Source organism: Neolamprologus brichardi, chromosome 8, assembly GCF_056152115.1.
Source record: "Neolamprologus brichardi isolate AB-2024 chromosome 8, ASM5615211v1, whole genome shotgun sequence".
Classification (NCBI taxonomy): Eukaryota; Metazoa; Chordata; class Actinopteri; order Cichliformes; family Cichlidae; genus Neolamprologus; species Neolamprologus brichardi.
In genome coordinates this window covers 17,395,268-17,412,929 of record NC_142111.1, presented here as the reverse complement: position 1 = coordinate 17,412,929, position 17,662 = coordinate 17,395,268, and the positions used below count along the sequence as shown (strand labels likewise).

The 17,662-nt window shown below is 37.9% G+C and overlaps 1 protein-coding gene across 1 annotated transcript; it reads left to right on the top strand.

The window, feature by feature from the left end:
• Nucleotides 1–318: 318 nt before the first annotated feature.
• Nucleotides 319–15,695, top strand: oat (ornithine aminotransferase). Its single transcript, XM_006791065.3, has 10 exons — nt 319–446; nt 9,571–9,805; nt 10,771–10,995; nt 11,081–11,176; nt 11,529–11,656; nt 11,909–12,031; nt 12,433–12,561; nt 12,694–12,807; nt 12,996–13,140; nt 14,669–15,695. Exons 2-10 carry the CDS (start codon nt 9,595–9,597, stop codon nt 14,827–14,829), a joined length of 1,332 nt encoding a protein of 443 aa, XP_006791128.1. The 5' UTR covers nt 319–446; nt 9,571–9,594; the 3' UTR covers nt 14,830–15,695.
• The last annotated feature ends 1,967 nt before the right edge of the window (nt 15,696–17,662 follow it).

Genomic DNA, 17,662 nt, shown 5'->3' with positions numbered 1-17,662 from the left:
AAGCACGTGTGAAGTTAATGTGTTTATCGAAAACATACAAAACAGTATTTTTTTAAATGTACATCTTTAAGTATAATTAGACTCACCGTTGGATCCCAGACGAAGTGCTTTCAATAAATTCTGGACGGAACATTAAAAATAAACTTAGAAATTAATTTTAAAAAAGTAATTTATTTATTCATGAATTAATAAAAATACCTAAAGAGAATGAAAAATACATTTTTATTTCAGTGATATAATACTTGCTGTCTGGTAATAATGCAATTACTGCGTGAATTGCAACATGTAGGCGTACCCCATCTCACCGTGACGCAGTCACGCATTGAAAGAGCCACGACACTGCCTTCCCACTGCACAAAACAGAAGAGCTACCAGCCGGTGTGTCTATAAAGGACAAGCATCATCGACTTGGAAAGAGAGATTTGACCACGCTCGGCTTTCTTCTGGTACTGTCTGACTTCCTTTTATTTTTCCTTCCTCTTTTTGAATTTTTTTCTTAAATAATTTAGGGATGAAAATTTGGCATCCGGAAGTTGCTCATGTTCCTCTGCTATCCAGTATTACATAAAGGAAACAAAGCACCTGTGTCTCTGCAGCAATTTAAATGCGTTTTAAGGGGGGGCGAGATGAGATAAGGAACCTGTGTTAATTCATAATGAATCGCTGATAAGCATCACATTTAACCACTCGATCATTTTAAACTACAGATCGCTGCAGCTCATGTCTCAGGGCCACGATACAGGTTTGTATAATCCGGGATTGTTTTGGAGAACTGAGAAAATATACATAATCTGAAAGAACTCTTAACTGCCCATCTTTATTTAGCCTGCTGGGGCTGGTGGGTGTATCCCGGAGGCAGCTCCCACGACAGCCTATCATGGCTCACCTAAAAGGAGCTTTAATGCTGTCTGCTGCACATCAGCAGGGACACGTGCAGTGTCATTACGTTAAACCTTCCAATTTACAGAGTGTTTATTCACTGCTGTCTGCCTTTGATTAGTCTAGGTACATGCTAAAGCTGCTGTCTACACTCTTGTTAGTTTAATCATATTGACTTAGGTAATAAGGTAATAATAGATTTCCCTCAGAAGGTGGCTTATATTATTTTAGAGTTATTACAATAACATTATCAAGTTTGTCTTCTTAGTAATAGAGTTAGGGATATAATAAATAAGGAGATATTTGTCGGTGATACGATATTAAAGAGGTTTACAATAGTTATTAAACTACAAGCTAACTCACGAAGAACTGCAACTCTCAATAAGCAAATTAAATGATGGTTGTTCCAACAAAGAGTATTGCTTAGGTTACTTCCTGTATATTATTTTTATATTTTTTCGTAGTTATTTTGGTAAAGTAAAATTACATGTGTAGTTTTAGTTAACTGTAATAAAACTTAAAAACAACAACAACAACTTTCCAGCGAAAAGACAAAAGCTCTAATGAACAATGATGTGAGACATGTCAGAGTGATTTGTTTTACCATGTATTTCTCACCTATATTCAAGAAAGCCTATTTTCATGAACAGTGGAAAAGTCTAGAACAGCTGCCATACTGCTGTGGGATTACTTTTTTGTTAACCTGCCTTTAGTATGGGAGTGTTTTACATTCAACACATTGTGCTGGTTTTGAAAGGGAAGCATTGTTCAGCAGGCCCGTAAAGCCTACACTGTAAAATTGAATTAGTTCCCAGAACTCAAAAAAATTGAGGAAACTCGTTGCCTCAAAAAAATTGAGTAAAGCTTAGCTAAAAATGACTAAATTAGAACAACTTATTTATTTTGAGTACTCTGTACAAGCTCATTTGTTCCCAGAACTCAAGAAAATTGGATCAAGTTTACGTAAGATGACCAAGTTAGGGCAACTTACTCATTTTGAGTACACTGTACAGCCTTGTTAGTTCCCAGAACTCAAAAAAAAATTAAGGAAAGCTTACTTAAGATGACTGTTAGGACAACTTATACAGTGCAAGTTTACAGTATTAAGAATAGCTTGACATTTCTGACTGTACAGTACTAATTGTTTACCTACTGACAAACATTTCAAGTTCAACTAAATGAAAAAACAATTTGTGGTAACCTGAATATAATTAAAAATAATTAACAACACTTTTTGTAATGATGTTAAAATGAGCCCAACTTTTATTTTCAAACACAACAAAGTATAACAGCCAACATACTGGACACTGTTCTGCTGAACAACAAACAATTATATTGCCATCACTGTTATAATCTTACAATGAAACAAAGTCTCAGATGTAATTATTCTGAAAATAAGTTTAGGCCTACCTCAAGTTTGTTTTGTACTTACATTACTTATATAATCAAAATAAAATATTTGTTGTTCTGTCACAAGTGCAGTCTCTGATTTAAACAACACATTTGTTTTGCATTCCAACACATGAGCTGGAATGTTGTAATATTTTAAGGATGGCTTGTTTCCAGTCCAGGCATTACTGCCTGAATGACTGTCATGGATCGAGGGGATCCAAATGTAGGTGCAGAAGAAAGTCTTTAACTTCCCTTAAGTACAGTGGCAGTGGATGTGGGTTGGAGATGCAATGAGCTTGAACCTGCAGGCGACCATCTTCACTGACCACACCATGTGTGACGGAGGACTCATCTCTCCTGTTGTCCTGCAAGCAAACAATCATATTTTTTGGAACATGAACTTAATTGCTTTCTTAAAACATTTTTTCTGCATTTGGTATAAAACAGACTCAAATTTAGACAATTTCAGGCTCCCTCCCCACTGGAGAGGTGACATTCAATGTCCCAATTGTCAGTCTGGATAGCCCTGACCACCACCCAACACACAATAATGTCATGAAAGCATCATTTTAAAAAGGGCTATGCAAACATGGCCAATAACTTTCATTCTAATGATGTGCAAAATAATTTGGGCACAAAACAAATTTTGTTGTTAGAAAACTTGCAGACTTCACTATATACAGTGTAGACCCTCTAAACTAAGTTTGGGGGATGTGATCTTTCAAGAAATGCAAACCAAACTGTTGTTGTTTGTTTACTTACACAGCATGTCTTGTAGAATTAACTGGAGTCACCAGCAACAGCATAGTGCAGTCATATCTCAAGTCTAATAACAGAAGACAGGAAAAGATCAGTACAGAAACAACTTCCCCAAACCAAAGCACAAATAAAACAATAAGTAAAACAGGCTGATCTAAAGTATGATTAAAGTTCAGCCTAATTAATATAAATGTCACTGACAGTTGCTAATATATTGGAAAACCAAAATACTTACTGATGTCTTTCTGTCCAACTGCAGGAGTGCTGGTCCCGAGCCTCAAAGACAGTAAGAAGCAAGCAGAGGGAGAAAAAGCAGAACATTTTTCAGAAACTGATTTGATCCTTAATGGCTGTGCAATCATTGTAACATAGAGTTTGCTTATGTTGTTAAATAAAGGCTAGATTTGACATTAATAGATGCCACAGATGTTCAAAAGCTGCCACAAAGCATGAAAAAAATGGACGTCTCCGAAAACGTCTGAGCATTTTTGCAAATATGTGATGTCTTGATAAATTGAACAGATGAACTTTACACAGCTACATTCTCGCCTGAAAATATCTTAAAAGTTTATTTTGTGACCCAGAAAAAGTAATACGTTTTTTTAGCCGCGCTCCTCCGCCATTGCCGCGCATACAAGTACGCACAGGCTCTGATAACGGTGGCTGACAAATGCGATCCTCCTTTTCCCCAGACTACCCTTTCTGGGTCACAAAATAACCTTTTAAGATATTTTCAGGTGAGAATGTAGCTGTGTAATGCTCAAATATCTACTTAATTTATCAAAATATCACATATTTGCAAAAGTGCTTCCACGTTTTTCAGAGAGCTCTGTTATCCACCAGCGCGATAGCTGACCAGGAGGTCAAGGCTCGATAGAGTCCGCCAGAACAACTAACTCCTGGCTTATTGTTTTCAACCCCCTGCGGTCTTTTGCTACTCAGGTTAAACATGATATATAATTAGTTAGTTAGTTAGTTATGGCTATGGATTGAAAATACCCTCACACCACACCCCTAACGGGTGCACCTCCTGAAGAATTTTGTCTGTGCTCTTATCTCACTTTTTTATTTTAAACAATCAACAGAAAATTTCACCGACATAGTTTTATGTAAGGTTTTTAAGGCTGTGTTAATTTTTAAGTAACATGAGCCCAGCGGCAGCAGCAACGCTAGGCTAACACTAACTAGCTAGCAAGATTATAAACCTGGGGCTAAACTAAGAGCAGCCACAAAATCAGTTTAAATAAGAGTAAACATTTACTCACCAAGTCAGTGTATCAGGTAAAGATTCACAGCAATGACAATAATCTCTTGAGCTGATGCTTCTCCAGGTTTGCTCAACATATTCCATAACAAATGCTGGCACCATGAACATGCTGACTGATCCCAGTGGGAGGGAGGACGATAGTCACGTGGCATTTTCAAAACACATCTTTCATCCTTCCACACCAAGAAGCAAAACCTCCAGCTTATTTAGTTTTTGTAAGTTAAGACAACTCAAATAAATTGAGTTTATCAGCGTTTTTGCATAAAAAGTACTTGTAACTTATTTAAATTGAGTTCTAATAACAAATTGATAAAAATTGAGTTCAGCCTATTTAATATTTTTAATTAAACACAATATTACATTTTACAGTGTAGGCAGTCTGTGGAGTTTCACATTGCAGTATATCAGCTTATGATATACTAATAGTGTTCCACTGTGTTTTTTTTCTAAAAAATGAAGCTGTTGACAATCAGGTGCTTTCTAGATGGTATTAGATGGTGGCTGAAAATGTGACAGTATTTTTCTGCATTCACAATTCCATCAGTTCTGCTGAGATCCCCAAAACCACTGGCTGATATGATGCCTAAAACCATGACAGATCCTCCACAGTTTTACGGATGACCTGCAAACCATAGCAATAGCTCTTTGGGTGTCTTATCAATACCATTTTGTGCATGTCAAGCTGTTACATTGTTATTTTTTGTAGATTTTTGTAGATTTAACTAAAAATGGGAACAAATTATGATTTTTTTTTCTTTTCCTGACATGCTGCTGGTAATAAAGTGTGGAAAGATATTTTCAAAAATTGGTTCTTTGTTACGTGTAGATGCAACAGACACAAGGGTTCATCCTTTTAGTTAGGTGCCTTTTATGCTGGAGCGATTCGTAGATCAGTGTTAAGTTGCTTAACGAGCAAGAAAACATTAATTTGAGAAGGGCTAGTTACAGTATCCAAAGAAAGAATGAAGTACTTCAAGACCACGTTAAAAATTACAAGAAAGTCTGACTGCTTGTAAGTTAGCTCATTTTTCCCACAGTTTTTTATTAGGTCGTGGTTTCACTTGACTACCCCAAAACACTTACTTTAACTTTATTCTTTACCAATGCCTTCTTAGAACAACTTGCTTAAGGTTTTGTTTTGCTGCCATCAAACTGTTCCTTTTATGCATTAACAGGCTCTTTCAGTTAGACAACAGCATCTGCATGACTGCTGACGCTGCACCAATCCTCTGCTGATCTCCCCTTACTCATGAACAAGACCCCGAAGAAAATTACACTAACACTAAATGAATAAAGATCTTTTTTTCCCACAAATTTGTGGAATTAGCTATTTTTAGCTACCTTATGGAGTTTTTATGTAGTGTTTTATTTAAATCCCCATATTTTGTTGAAAGATACCATAATCATTTTATTTAGAAAAACCAAATCTATTTCTTAATGAATAAAAATGAAAAGTTTATAAAATCTACAGTAAACTGCTTGAATGCACTTCTGTACGCCATTGTATCCACAGCACAGTGAAATGTTAAGGACTTTTATTATGAAAGGACAAAATGGGCTGAAACTAAAGTTGTTTTGATGAATCTGAAATTCCAAGCAGGGGAAAGGTGTGGGGAGGGTCACAACTTTGGCTGTTGTGCTGTCAATTGTTCTTGACCTGTAAGTGAGTAGTTTTTTCTGATTTTATTGATTTTAAATGTTTACACATGTGCCTTACATTGAGTTAATTAATAGATGTACTTGTTGTATTGAATTTATGTAAGGAAACAAGTTAATGAGCAGTTAGATTCTATCCTCGACCTTGTTATCGTGCAAAGCTCACTGCAAACATAAAATGCATATTATGCTTACTATATCATATTATATTAGCATTTAAGATACTATTTCTCAGCGTAGTATAGGTGTAATAGGTGAAATTCCATCTCATGTTTTTGGATATTTGTGTTAATTCTAGTTGAGGCCCTTTCACCTGGCAGTGATAACTACAGTTAATTTGGATAGCATTGTTTGACAGAAATGGTGATTAAATCTTTATTTTATCTTATTAGCTATATTTTTACTGTAGAAAATTATGACATTTCGTCTATTTGTGATTATCTGAGGCTGAGAGAAGACCAAGGCCATGTAAAAACATTATTATTAAGCAGTATCCCTTTAACCAAAAGAAATTTTAACCTTAGCTAGCAAATAGCAGTTAGCTAATTAGCTAGCTAGCTGGCTAGTTCATGTGACTAGCCTCATTCCACTTTGCCAATATAATACAAACGTGTCATTAAAATCTACCACCACTATATATTTAAACTCAGTTGATTCAATACTGTACTTAAGGTAAAAAATCCTGGTGTTTTTATTTCATATTATGTGGGATCTTTATTGTTCTGATTTACCTCAGAGACAATTGTTGCTCTTTTAGGATATTAAAACTAGTGCAGTTGGTTTTAAAATTTAGTTACTTTAATTTAATTATCTCATTATGTTCTTCATATCTAGTGGTGGGGAAAAAATGGAAAGATGTGATCATTTTGCATGTTTGTGATAAAAATGAAGGCCATGTAACAAACACGTATGTTTCAAACACCTTACAAAATCCTTACAAAATATGTTGTAATGCTGTATATTAAATTGCCCTAAAATATATAAAATGATGAATAGCATAATGTGTAACAGACATAACAATTTAGCAGTAGTATTTACCCAAAATATGAGAGAAAACTAAAACAGACAAAAAATAGTACAAACATGGTACTAAAGCACTCCAAAAATACCACAGAAAGACTGAGAGTCTTCCCAGCTACTGCCTGTTTTATAACTAAGGTCTCTATTTACAATTAAATTATGTAAACTTTGGCATAACACGGTGTAATTGGGATGTTGGATTACCAATATATGGCCCCTGTGAATAAGTCATCTATTTCCTATCTCAACTCAACTGAAGCTGTCTGCTCATTTCTCCCTAAAACAAATATCAAAGTACACTTTGTTTGACACTCCCAAACAGACTCAGGTGAGTTAGCCAACTAACCAATGTAACTGTAATTAATCTTGACATTTGTATGGGGTTTTAAAAGGAATATTCATCTGAATTAAAAACAACATTCACAACTTGTTTAAAGTTACTTGACTTGGAGTATATTCGCAGTAGTTATAAATTCAATTCAGTTTTTTTTTTATATAGTATCAGATCACAAAAACGGTCACCTCAAAACCCCAACCCTTAGACAATCCCCCCTGTCAGCAAGCACTTAGCAACAGTGGTCAGGAAAAACTCTATTTTAACCAGTAAATGCAATAGTGGTGTATAAACCATGGATAGTGAAGCAGAGATGGTTCAGGATTACCTGATCCATAAGTTTTAAGATCTATGTTTTAAGTCTGGTCTTAAAAGTAGAGAGGGTGTCTCTCTCCCAGATCCAATCTGGAAGTTGGTTCCAGATTAGAGGGGCCTGATAGCTGAAGGCTCTCCTATTAATCAATGATAGAATCTTGAGAATTTTTGCATGTTGATGGTAGGGCTGCCACGATTAGTCGACTAGTCACGATTACGTCGACTATCAAAATCTTTGAAAACTAATTTAATAGTCGATACGTTGTTTGAAGCTTTGTAAGATCCTGAAGGACGCAGAAATAAGTAGTAGTAGTAATTAGTTTGCTAGGCGAGGAGAAAGAGCGTGTCTAAATTTCAGCAGTTTTACTTGGTCCGCCTTTCTACATTTTTGAAAAGAAACCTGGAGTTGGTCCCATTTCTTTGAGTGATACGTCACAAGATGTCCTAGCTTTATCCAAAGCTGTTTTTTTCAGAAAGAGAAATACAACAATTCTCCTTGCTACATAAAGATCTTCTAAACAAGTGCAACACTATTTCCTCTCCAGCTTCCAAGTTATCTGCTTTAAGGCGCGCATTTGTGAGTTAAGTACGAGTTAAGATTTGTAGCTTTATTTGTCAGAAAAGCCACAGTATCCAGTGTTGTACACAGTGAGGATTTAACTCTAGTAGCAAAGTAATTGACTTCTGTGGGAGTAAAATTTAGTTAGCTCCTCTGGATTGTCTTGGCAGAATATACCATTGGAGGAATTACTGCCTTAAACTTAGTTACTGCGCTTTCAAAAGGACATCAGCTGTAATGAAATCTGTTCCCCAGTGCTGTGTAATACATAATAGTAAATTTAAATGTCATCAAAAAGTGCTCCGATGCAGAAGGATTCTGAGGAAAACCTGTTAAATTCTGAGTTTGTTGTCAGGACAAGATCAAGAGTATAATTAAAAAGATGAGTCATTTTGAGAGAAGCCAGTTGGGTCTAATGGATTATTCAGGCTGTTGTTTTCAGTGTCTACAATGATGTTAAAATCACCAAAGCTAATTAATTTATTTGAACCGACCATTAATAACATTATAAAGTCGAAGAAATTGGATAGAAGCTTTGAGTAAGTGCCAGATGGACGATAAACAGCAACAACCCACAATCCATAAAATGTTCACAGTCATTGTTATTGTGGTTGTGGGTATTTTATGGATAACTATTAAGGTCAACCTTTCAACGGCTTCTGCAAAGGCCTGAGATGCAATAAGTCGTTTTTCGCTCACAATCTGAAATTTGTATAACTACATTACTGAGTGAGGTAATACTTATTTTGAAACATGTATTCCTTGGGGTTGCATCAGGAAGGCTGTCCGGTATAAAAACGCTGCCAAATCAAACTGTTGCAACATGTTTTATATCTTGAAAGTCCCATGTAAGAGGCATGTGGAATGACCTTCAGGTAGATTCAAACCCAGGCTGTCTGTTTAACCCAGTGAGCTAAACCAATGCTCATCTGCCAAGTTTTGTTAAGGACTTATTCTTTCTCTCTGTGGCTTAAGAACTTGACCAGGAATGCTCCTTGGAGAGTTTCATTGAGGGGTTTCAGGGCGAGCACACAATATGTTCTCTCAATGTTGGGCACTAAAGAGGCGCTCCAATCCTGTTGTCAATAACAATTCCACAGAAAGTCAATGACGTCATCTTATTTTGTTGTGAATGCCTTTCCCTATGAGTCATTTTAACTTCTGTTTATACCAACTCTGACAAACGTCTTCATGGGAATGAATTTCAGTCATTGCCATTATCATTTTCTCCACCGTCTTTAATTCTTAGGTATATTTTATTTATAGGTTCAATTATACAGTTTAGGTGCTGTTTGGAATGTTTTTTTTTTTCTGTTACACATTTTTGTTTGCCTGTTGTATCTCCAATTGTTTCAGATATGTACAACAAGTTTGTGCTTAAACTTGCAGACGTGTCACACAACATAAAAACAAATGAAGGGAATGTTTCTCCAGCTGAGCCGTGCGATCCATACCGCACCTGCTCTCCGTTATGGCATCCATTCTGGGACGCGCCCCGTCTCAACTGCTGCCTCCAAAAAGAGGGTTGAGCGCTCGTTGACTTCTGAGGAAATCTACGCTCGTGAAGGCAAGCATGGAGCTCACAACTACCATCCCCTTCCTGTGGCCCTGGAGAGAGGAGAAGGTACGTTTGGCATATGACTAATAAAATTAATACAATACAGAACTGTGCAAAAGTATTGAGCCACCCCTCGTTACTTTATATCTTGATACAATTATGAGCTTAGAAGTCAATATTTGGTATGACCACCTTTACTCTTTAACACAGCCTCTCTTAGTTAAGCTTTGTCATCATTTCTTGGCATAGTCGTTAAGAATAGTTCTCCAGGCTTCTTGAAGGACATTCAAAGCTGTTCTTTGGCTGTTGGCTGTCTTTTGTTCTGTTCTCTGTCAAGATGATCCCACACTGCTTCAACAGTGTTGAGGTCTGTTCTTTCTATCCAAGTGTGGTCTTACTACATTGGCAGTGTATTTGAGGTCTTTGAAAATGAAACTAGTCAGATTTCAACACATTGCTCTTTGGAAATTGTATTGTTGTTGCAAAAGTACAATTTTATGCCTGTCAGACTATCTTTTAAATTGTTCATTGTTTCAACTAAAGAAATGGGAACACATATATTTATGCAACAGACTTCTACTAACAAAGTGCCTCGACATACAATTTAAAGTTGTCTGTTATGTGTAGACATAAAACCGGTTCATTTCTTGAGTTTAGGTGTGGTCCAGGACTTCTCCACAGTGATCTATGACTATTAAAGCTAACACTATAATTAATATAACAGGTTTGTGGTTTCACTGTAGTTTTCCTGGAGAACTTGCTTTTCTTCTTGACCATTATTACTTCTTTCAGCTTCTCTCTTTAGGCGTCTACATGGCAGATCACCTGCCTCCATCTTACTCTATGCCATCCATAAACTTTCTCTGCAATCATCCACTTTTCCTCTTGCCTGATAGCTCCATCTTTAAGGTCATTTGCCCACTCTTCCTCCTCTGTACATGTCCAAACCATATCAACCTTGCTTCTCTAACTTTGTCTCCAAACCACTTAACCCTGACATGTCCATCTGTTTTTTTTCCCCTTCCTCCCAGGCATCTATGTGTGGGATGTGGGGGGCAACCGGTACTTTGACTTCCTCAGTGCATACAGTGCTGTAAACCAGGGCCACTGCCATCCCAAGATCATAGCTGCACTCACGTCCCAAGCATCTAAGATCACCTTGACTTCCAGAGCGTTCTATAATGATGTGCTGGGAGCCTATGCGGAGTATATCACCAACATGTTTGGCTATGATAAAGTTTTGCCAATGAATACGGGTAACATCTAATCCTTATTGCGCTAGCTATCTTTGAAGGTCATTGTAAGTAGATTTGTTGACTCTAATATTTTGTAATGCAACAGGTGTTGAGGGTGGTGAGACTGCCTGCAAGCTCGCACGCAAGTGGGCCTACAATGTAAAGGGGATTCCCAAAAACAAGGCAAAAATCATTTTTGCAGGTAAGTTGGTATTTTTTCTTTTCATTGAAATTGACTTCACTTTTGGTTAGTGTGTCCATTATTTTTCACCTTACACATCATTCTGTAAGAAATAGATCAAACGTTACTAACGTTTACTTTAATGAGGTAAGATGACCCATTTCTTGACTTGGCAGGCACAATAACCTCCACTATTACGGGATTAGGAGACCAGTGAGCTAAACCAAGCAAGTTACTTCTTAGAAATTGTATCTTTCAGATGTTCTTTGTTCAAAAAAAATACGACCCCCCCCCCCCCCCCCCCCCCCAAAAAAAAAAACAAAAAAAACAATAATATGGTAAACACACCATCTTCTTTACTCTTCTTGATTAGAGGGAAACTTCTGGGGCCGCACCATGGCAGCCATCTCCAGCTCCACTGATCCCAGTAGCTACGAAGGTTTTGGCCCCTATATGCCAGGATTTGAACTGGTCCCATTCAATGACATACCTGCACTAGAGGTACAGTTTTTCATGCACAAGATTTTCCGTATAGATTTCAGTTTCATGCTAAGTGGATAATATAGTCTATGAGACTCTGACCATCTGTGTACATATAGGGTAGAAATTACACATTGAATTTAGCTAATTTGTGAATGCAGACCTTTTTTTAACATAACAGGTGAATAACTGACTGAAGTACTGTTTATTTATTGACAGAATTATCGTATACTTGTCTTTTTGTTTTCTTTCTTTTTTTGTCCGCCTCTCCAGAAAGCCTTTCAAGACCAAAATGTTGCAGCTTTCATGGTGGAACCCATCCAAGGGGAAGCTGGTGTGGTGGTGCCCGACCAGGGCTACCTGACTAAAGTCAGGGAACTTTGCACAAAATACAATGTAAGTCCTGCGCAGAAAGGAAAATAAGTGTTGCAATTACCTACAAGTTGATATGGAAACAAATGTTTCCCTTCAAACTGAACTGGAGTCTAGTGTTTGTTATAAAAACAAGTATATTTCACATATTTCCTGAAACTTGCTTCATGCTGTTTTATGGTTTCAAGCATATGAATGTCGACATCAAAGAGCGGGCATTTAGTAGAGGTAGTTAATTCTTAGGTGGTTGATAAAAGCTGAAAGAGAAGTGTTCTGACTTTTCTGGAAACAGCTGTGTAATGACTTAGTGGTCTGTTTATGTACCAATAGCATAAATAAAGGCATGTCAACAAAATCTTTAATCAATTTTTGGTTTTTCTAAGTTTGACAACAAGATGTCCATTTTCATTCCACGCTTTTTTCAGGTGTTGTGGATTGCTGATGAGGTGCAGACAGGCTTGGCACGTACTGGCCGACGGCTGGCTGTGGACCATGAAGACGTTCGTCCGGATATGGTCATTCTAGGCAAAGCTCTTTCTGGAGGAGTTTACCCAGTAAGCATTTTACTTTGGTTCAATCACGCTTCGTTACACGTTATGAATACTCAGAGTTCAAGATTTTGTGAGACAAAGTAGACTCAGAACCTTTCACCTTTGCTTAACCTGATCGGTTTTTGTCTGCACTAGGTATCTGCTGTACTGTGTGATGACGAGATAATGCTGACCATCAAACCTGGTGAGCATGGCTCCACATTCGGAGGTAACCCGGTGGGCTGTCGGGTAGCTATTGCTGCGCTAGAGGTCAGTGTTAAAATGCACTTTACGTTCACTTATTAGCATACGTAAAACAAGTCAGCAAAAGTTTTTTTCCTTATTGAGTAAACATATTAAATAAAATGAACATAAAATTTAAAATGCATAATAAAGTTGACAGTAGCAGAAGAATAATCAACCTGTTTGTTTTCCACTCTTGCTGCTCTTATTTGTAGGTGATGGAGGAGGAGAAGCTGGCAGATAATGCCCAGAGGATGGGGGAAAAGCTGCGGGCTCAGTTGAACAAGCTGCCCAAAGACATAGTGACAACAGTGAGAGGAAAAGGCCTCCTCAATGCAGTCGTCATCAAAGAGACCAAAGGTATAGTAGTGATCGTTTCTTGATAGCTAACTTGAAATATTTTAGTCAGTGAAATCAGATTACAAAGCTAATCGACGGTCGTCTACTTTTATTATCAGATTATCAAGGCTTGAGTGTTGCCATCATGTTTTAATGCAGTGGTTCTCAAACTGTGGGCTCTCTCTGGTGGTACGTGGGAAATCTCCAAATAACATAGCATTGTGGAGGTTCCAGAGGCTCTTCTGGGAACCAGAGTAGGCCAGGATTTGTCTCCCCGAGCATGAGTCCTCTATGTAGAGCAGCCTTTTTTTTTGCCAGCAGTCGCGGCTGCTACAGAGCGCTGGTGGGCTTGTTTCCCTGGGCCTTAAAACTGCAAAGGCGGCATGGTGCTGTCACGCCCTTTCTCAGTGATGCCGCGGTGCCTCGATCCCAGCCAGCATCGATGAGACCCCCAGGAGAATCGGTGCTGGATGCCGAAGCTCCTGGTAGCCAGGAGAATGTGATCTGCTTCTTCTGCAAGTGAGCAGTAATCATTTGCAGCCAGCAGCGGGGAGTTGGTGAGGCCAGCTCGTACCTGTAACTGTCGGAGGAAGACGTGGACAGCATGCTCTCCATGAGCTCGAGAGCGGTACCTTCACCCAGGCCCGAGAGAGAGAGGAGTCTCTCTGCATCGGAAAGGGAGTAGTGCCGCAGCAGCAGCGCCTTGAGAGCAGTGTATTTCCCTTGGGTGGTTGGATCCCGGAGAAGGGTCATCACACAGCGGACAGCGGATCCAGTGAGGCCACCACATGATAGTATTTTGTGTCATCGGCTGAAATGCCATAAAGAGCGAACTGAGATTCGACATGCAGGAACCATGAAAGAGGGTCGTGAAGCCAAAAATCCGGCCGCTTATTTGCCACAGCAAAAATTAAAACGTACAGCTCTGCTATCACTTCCGACATAAATGAAGACAGAAAACTAAACAGCAGTGGCGTTTGTAGGGTTACTGAAGTTGGGCTAGCTGGTATATAATGATGTGCTGGGTGGTGGCTAGCTACACAGCTATGTTAGCATAATATAAACACAGTGAAGCTGGAGGATGAACAATACGTTTTTTCCACTCGATAAAAGTTAATGTGAGAGTTCCTGATGGTAGGGACAAATGTAATCGCATGACAGGATGCTGTAAACAGACCAAACTTCAATCAGGAGAAAACCTGCAATATAAGGTTAGTCATTAATATACTGCTGCATGGGCTGGGCTGTAGTTACAACATAATGCTTTAAAATGAACAGTGATCATAAAAACTGAGAGAGGCCAACTGTGATCACTGACTTTGACATTGAAATGACAGTTAAAATAACATTTATATAAGAAATAAAATTGTCTGTGTAAACTGTATGTGGTGATAAATAATACTATTGTACTTTAATGTTGGTCATAAGGGTGGTACTTCAAGAGCCATATATTTTATGGTGGTACTCATTGTGAAAAGTTTGAGAACCACTGTTTTAATGAGTATAAACGATATATTAGTGTAACTTATATTAAAACAATTTCCCCCAGACTACGATGCGTGGAGAGTGTGCTTGCGTCTTCGTGACAATGGTCTGCTGGCAAAACCCACCCACGGTGACATCATCCGCCTGGCTCCTCCCCTCATCATCAAAGAGGACGAGCTAGAGGAATGCATTGATATCATCCAAAGAACCATCATGTCTTTCTAAATAACTGAACATCACACTGACATCCTTCAGACTACTAATTTGCATTAGCTTAAGTTGTGGTCGGTCAAGTAGCTAGTTTTTTTCTTTTTTCCAGAATCAGTATTTCCGGGCTGGACATTGCTGTAGAAATACAGTATAAAAGTACTGTGTATTTAGTGTTTGCGTCATTGAGGACACTGACACTGAACAGACAAACTAGACAGCCTCAGGAAAGAGTGCAATTGTTAGAACAGTGTTAATAGTATTAATATTTGCTTTTAGACTCTCTGTAAATAAAGTAAAGGATGAGTTTTCTTTTTAAAATTTTAATTTTAAAAAGGAAAAGGTCAAAAGTTACAAAAGATTTTAGTTTTAATAAGCCTTCACAAGGCTGAATGAACACTATCTTGTGTAAGTGAACAACAAATTTATTAGTCTGCTGTTACTCATTTTTTTTTAATTAGACTAAAGACATAATTGCTGTTTCATTCCATGAAAACTATCTTAAGGAGCTTTAAAAGTCAATACATTTATAAAAGTTTTAAATCCCACGTCCTTAAAAGCACATTTTTAAAAATCAAAAACAAAAGCTAAATTATTAACAAGGATACAAATGATTGTGCATTGCTGGAAGAAATGATCCCACATGATTGTAATAATTTACACTTCATACTGAAGGATTTGGTATTGATTTATATGACATCATATTGTTTAAGGACTGCTGAATCTTTGGAAGGCTTATGCTGCTAGCTTCGTTTGGCATGGAGTTAAGAGTTTACTGTACTCATGTTTTACATTTCTACAGTATGTATAAATTGTCATCTTACAATGTTACCTTTATGTTGTTGCATCTGTTTCGCTCTAAATAAATTATTCAACTCAAATTATTTATCTCTTTTCCGTTGTCTCTTGCTCTTTGCTTGCACCAGTTATGCAACACGTCAGGAAGTGAGGTCAAGGACTTATTCAGATGACTTTGCTGATTACAATCTGGAAGATATCCCATGTAAATATGAACCTTATCTGGGTTGTACTCACTTTGTAACTTAGGAAATTCGAAATGGGACAAAGTTCTGGGTCACAGTACACAACAGGGATATTGGGGCATATCAAAGTTTGTTCTTTGTAAAGGACAAAGTTTAACCAAGGAAAATATCCAGATTACTCTTTTTTTTATGGATCAGATCCACAAACATGCATCTAATGACTTACATAAGCTTGGCTAATTTAGCATGTCACAAAAATGTTGCATTGCATTAAAATATTTGCAATGACCACAGATGTGACACTAGAGGGTGCTGTGCTCTTTTTAAAATGAAACGGGATCCAAAAAACTATCCAAGGCAAACATACTGTAGGGAGACAATTCGAGCCCTACTGACAGAGTAAGGTATGCACCCTCTGCTTAACACTGTCAGACAAACCACAGATTGGATGATCCCTCTTTTAGCACAAACAATCCTTCAGAGTAGCGCTACGCTGGGATTTCCACATATATAAAAGATCTATTCTGACTTATTCTTTGGAAGTGGTCAGTGTCAGATTCCAGTATATCAGCTTTATTTTTCTTGAGCAGAAGCCAGCACATTTTTGATCATGTGACAATTCAGACGAGGAGAAGGAGAACTGGCTTTTTAAATATGACTTAAATATGAAGCAGTGGCGCATCTTATGCTCTGAGGTGGGCAGATGTGGAGTTGTAAGTCAGGAGGGATAGGAGTGCGAGATAAACGCTACACTGAAACAAATATTTAAAATTTCAGGATGTGACGGTTAATCACCTCTGACAACACAGTAGTCTCACAGCAAGAATCTCTGGTGAGCTGACTGAAGTAAAAGTCACATGAATTCCTGTCCCTGCCACACACACTCACAAACAGAAAACAACAGTAAAACCAAGAGAAACGAAAAGACTACATATACTGTAAGTCACTGTATGATCAAATAACTTTATGCTTACAGTGTCAGCATATCCCAGTGGTCCTACATCCCAAACTCTCTAAATATAAAACATAATCCCATCACTAGTTCTACTCCACTTTTTCCCCGGTGTTTCTCTGCACTGGGGCCTGATCCACTGCTTGAGAACCACAAACATAGCCTAAAACTTCAGCCATATGACCTTCAGGCAGTGCGAATTTATTAGTGTAATTACTGTGGAATAAACACATTAGTCTGCAGTAATTACCCTTTTTAAAATGGATGTTATTTCAAACCCTTTATTTAGAAAAAAATATGCAGTAGACATCAGGTGTCACTTTGAGTCAGATACATAAAAGCATAATGAATGCACTTAGAAATCAATAAAGTCCGCAAGGTTTAGTTCAATGCGTTGCACATGTGATGGAATACTAATGGCCAGCTTCTCTTCAGAGGCTTTGTATTGAGTGCTTTTTTTGTCAACAATCATTCTTCCAAGGAAAGCTTGAATTATGTTTTGTGGGAATGCATGGCTTGCAAAAGAGCTGGACAAATTCTCAAGTGGAAACTGCAGACTAGCCACATCTGCAGAGCAAAGAGTCACGGTGTCAGATAGCATGTTTCCTAATCAAACCCACAACTATTTTCTGACTTTTTCCTGAGGTTTAACCTCATCTGCTCTCCAGCGGTCTCTGAGTCGCTGCCATCGGAGCAGGTTTTGTTTTATCATTGATGGGAAACATTAGGTGGAGGTCTGGAAGTTCACACACAGGACTTTTTGAGACATTTAAATGTGTTTCAAGCAAGATTTCTGATAAGCATCAAAAATTTCTGCAGATTCAAAAAAACGTCACAATTACCTTTTGAAACGACTTCAGGAAGGCAGATATATCACAACTACGCTACTGAGGCTAATTCGTTTTTAGACTTTTTA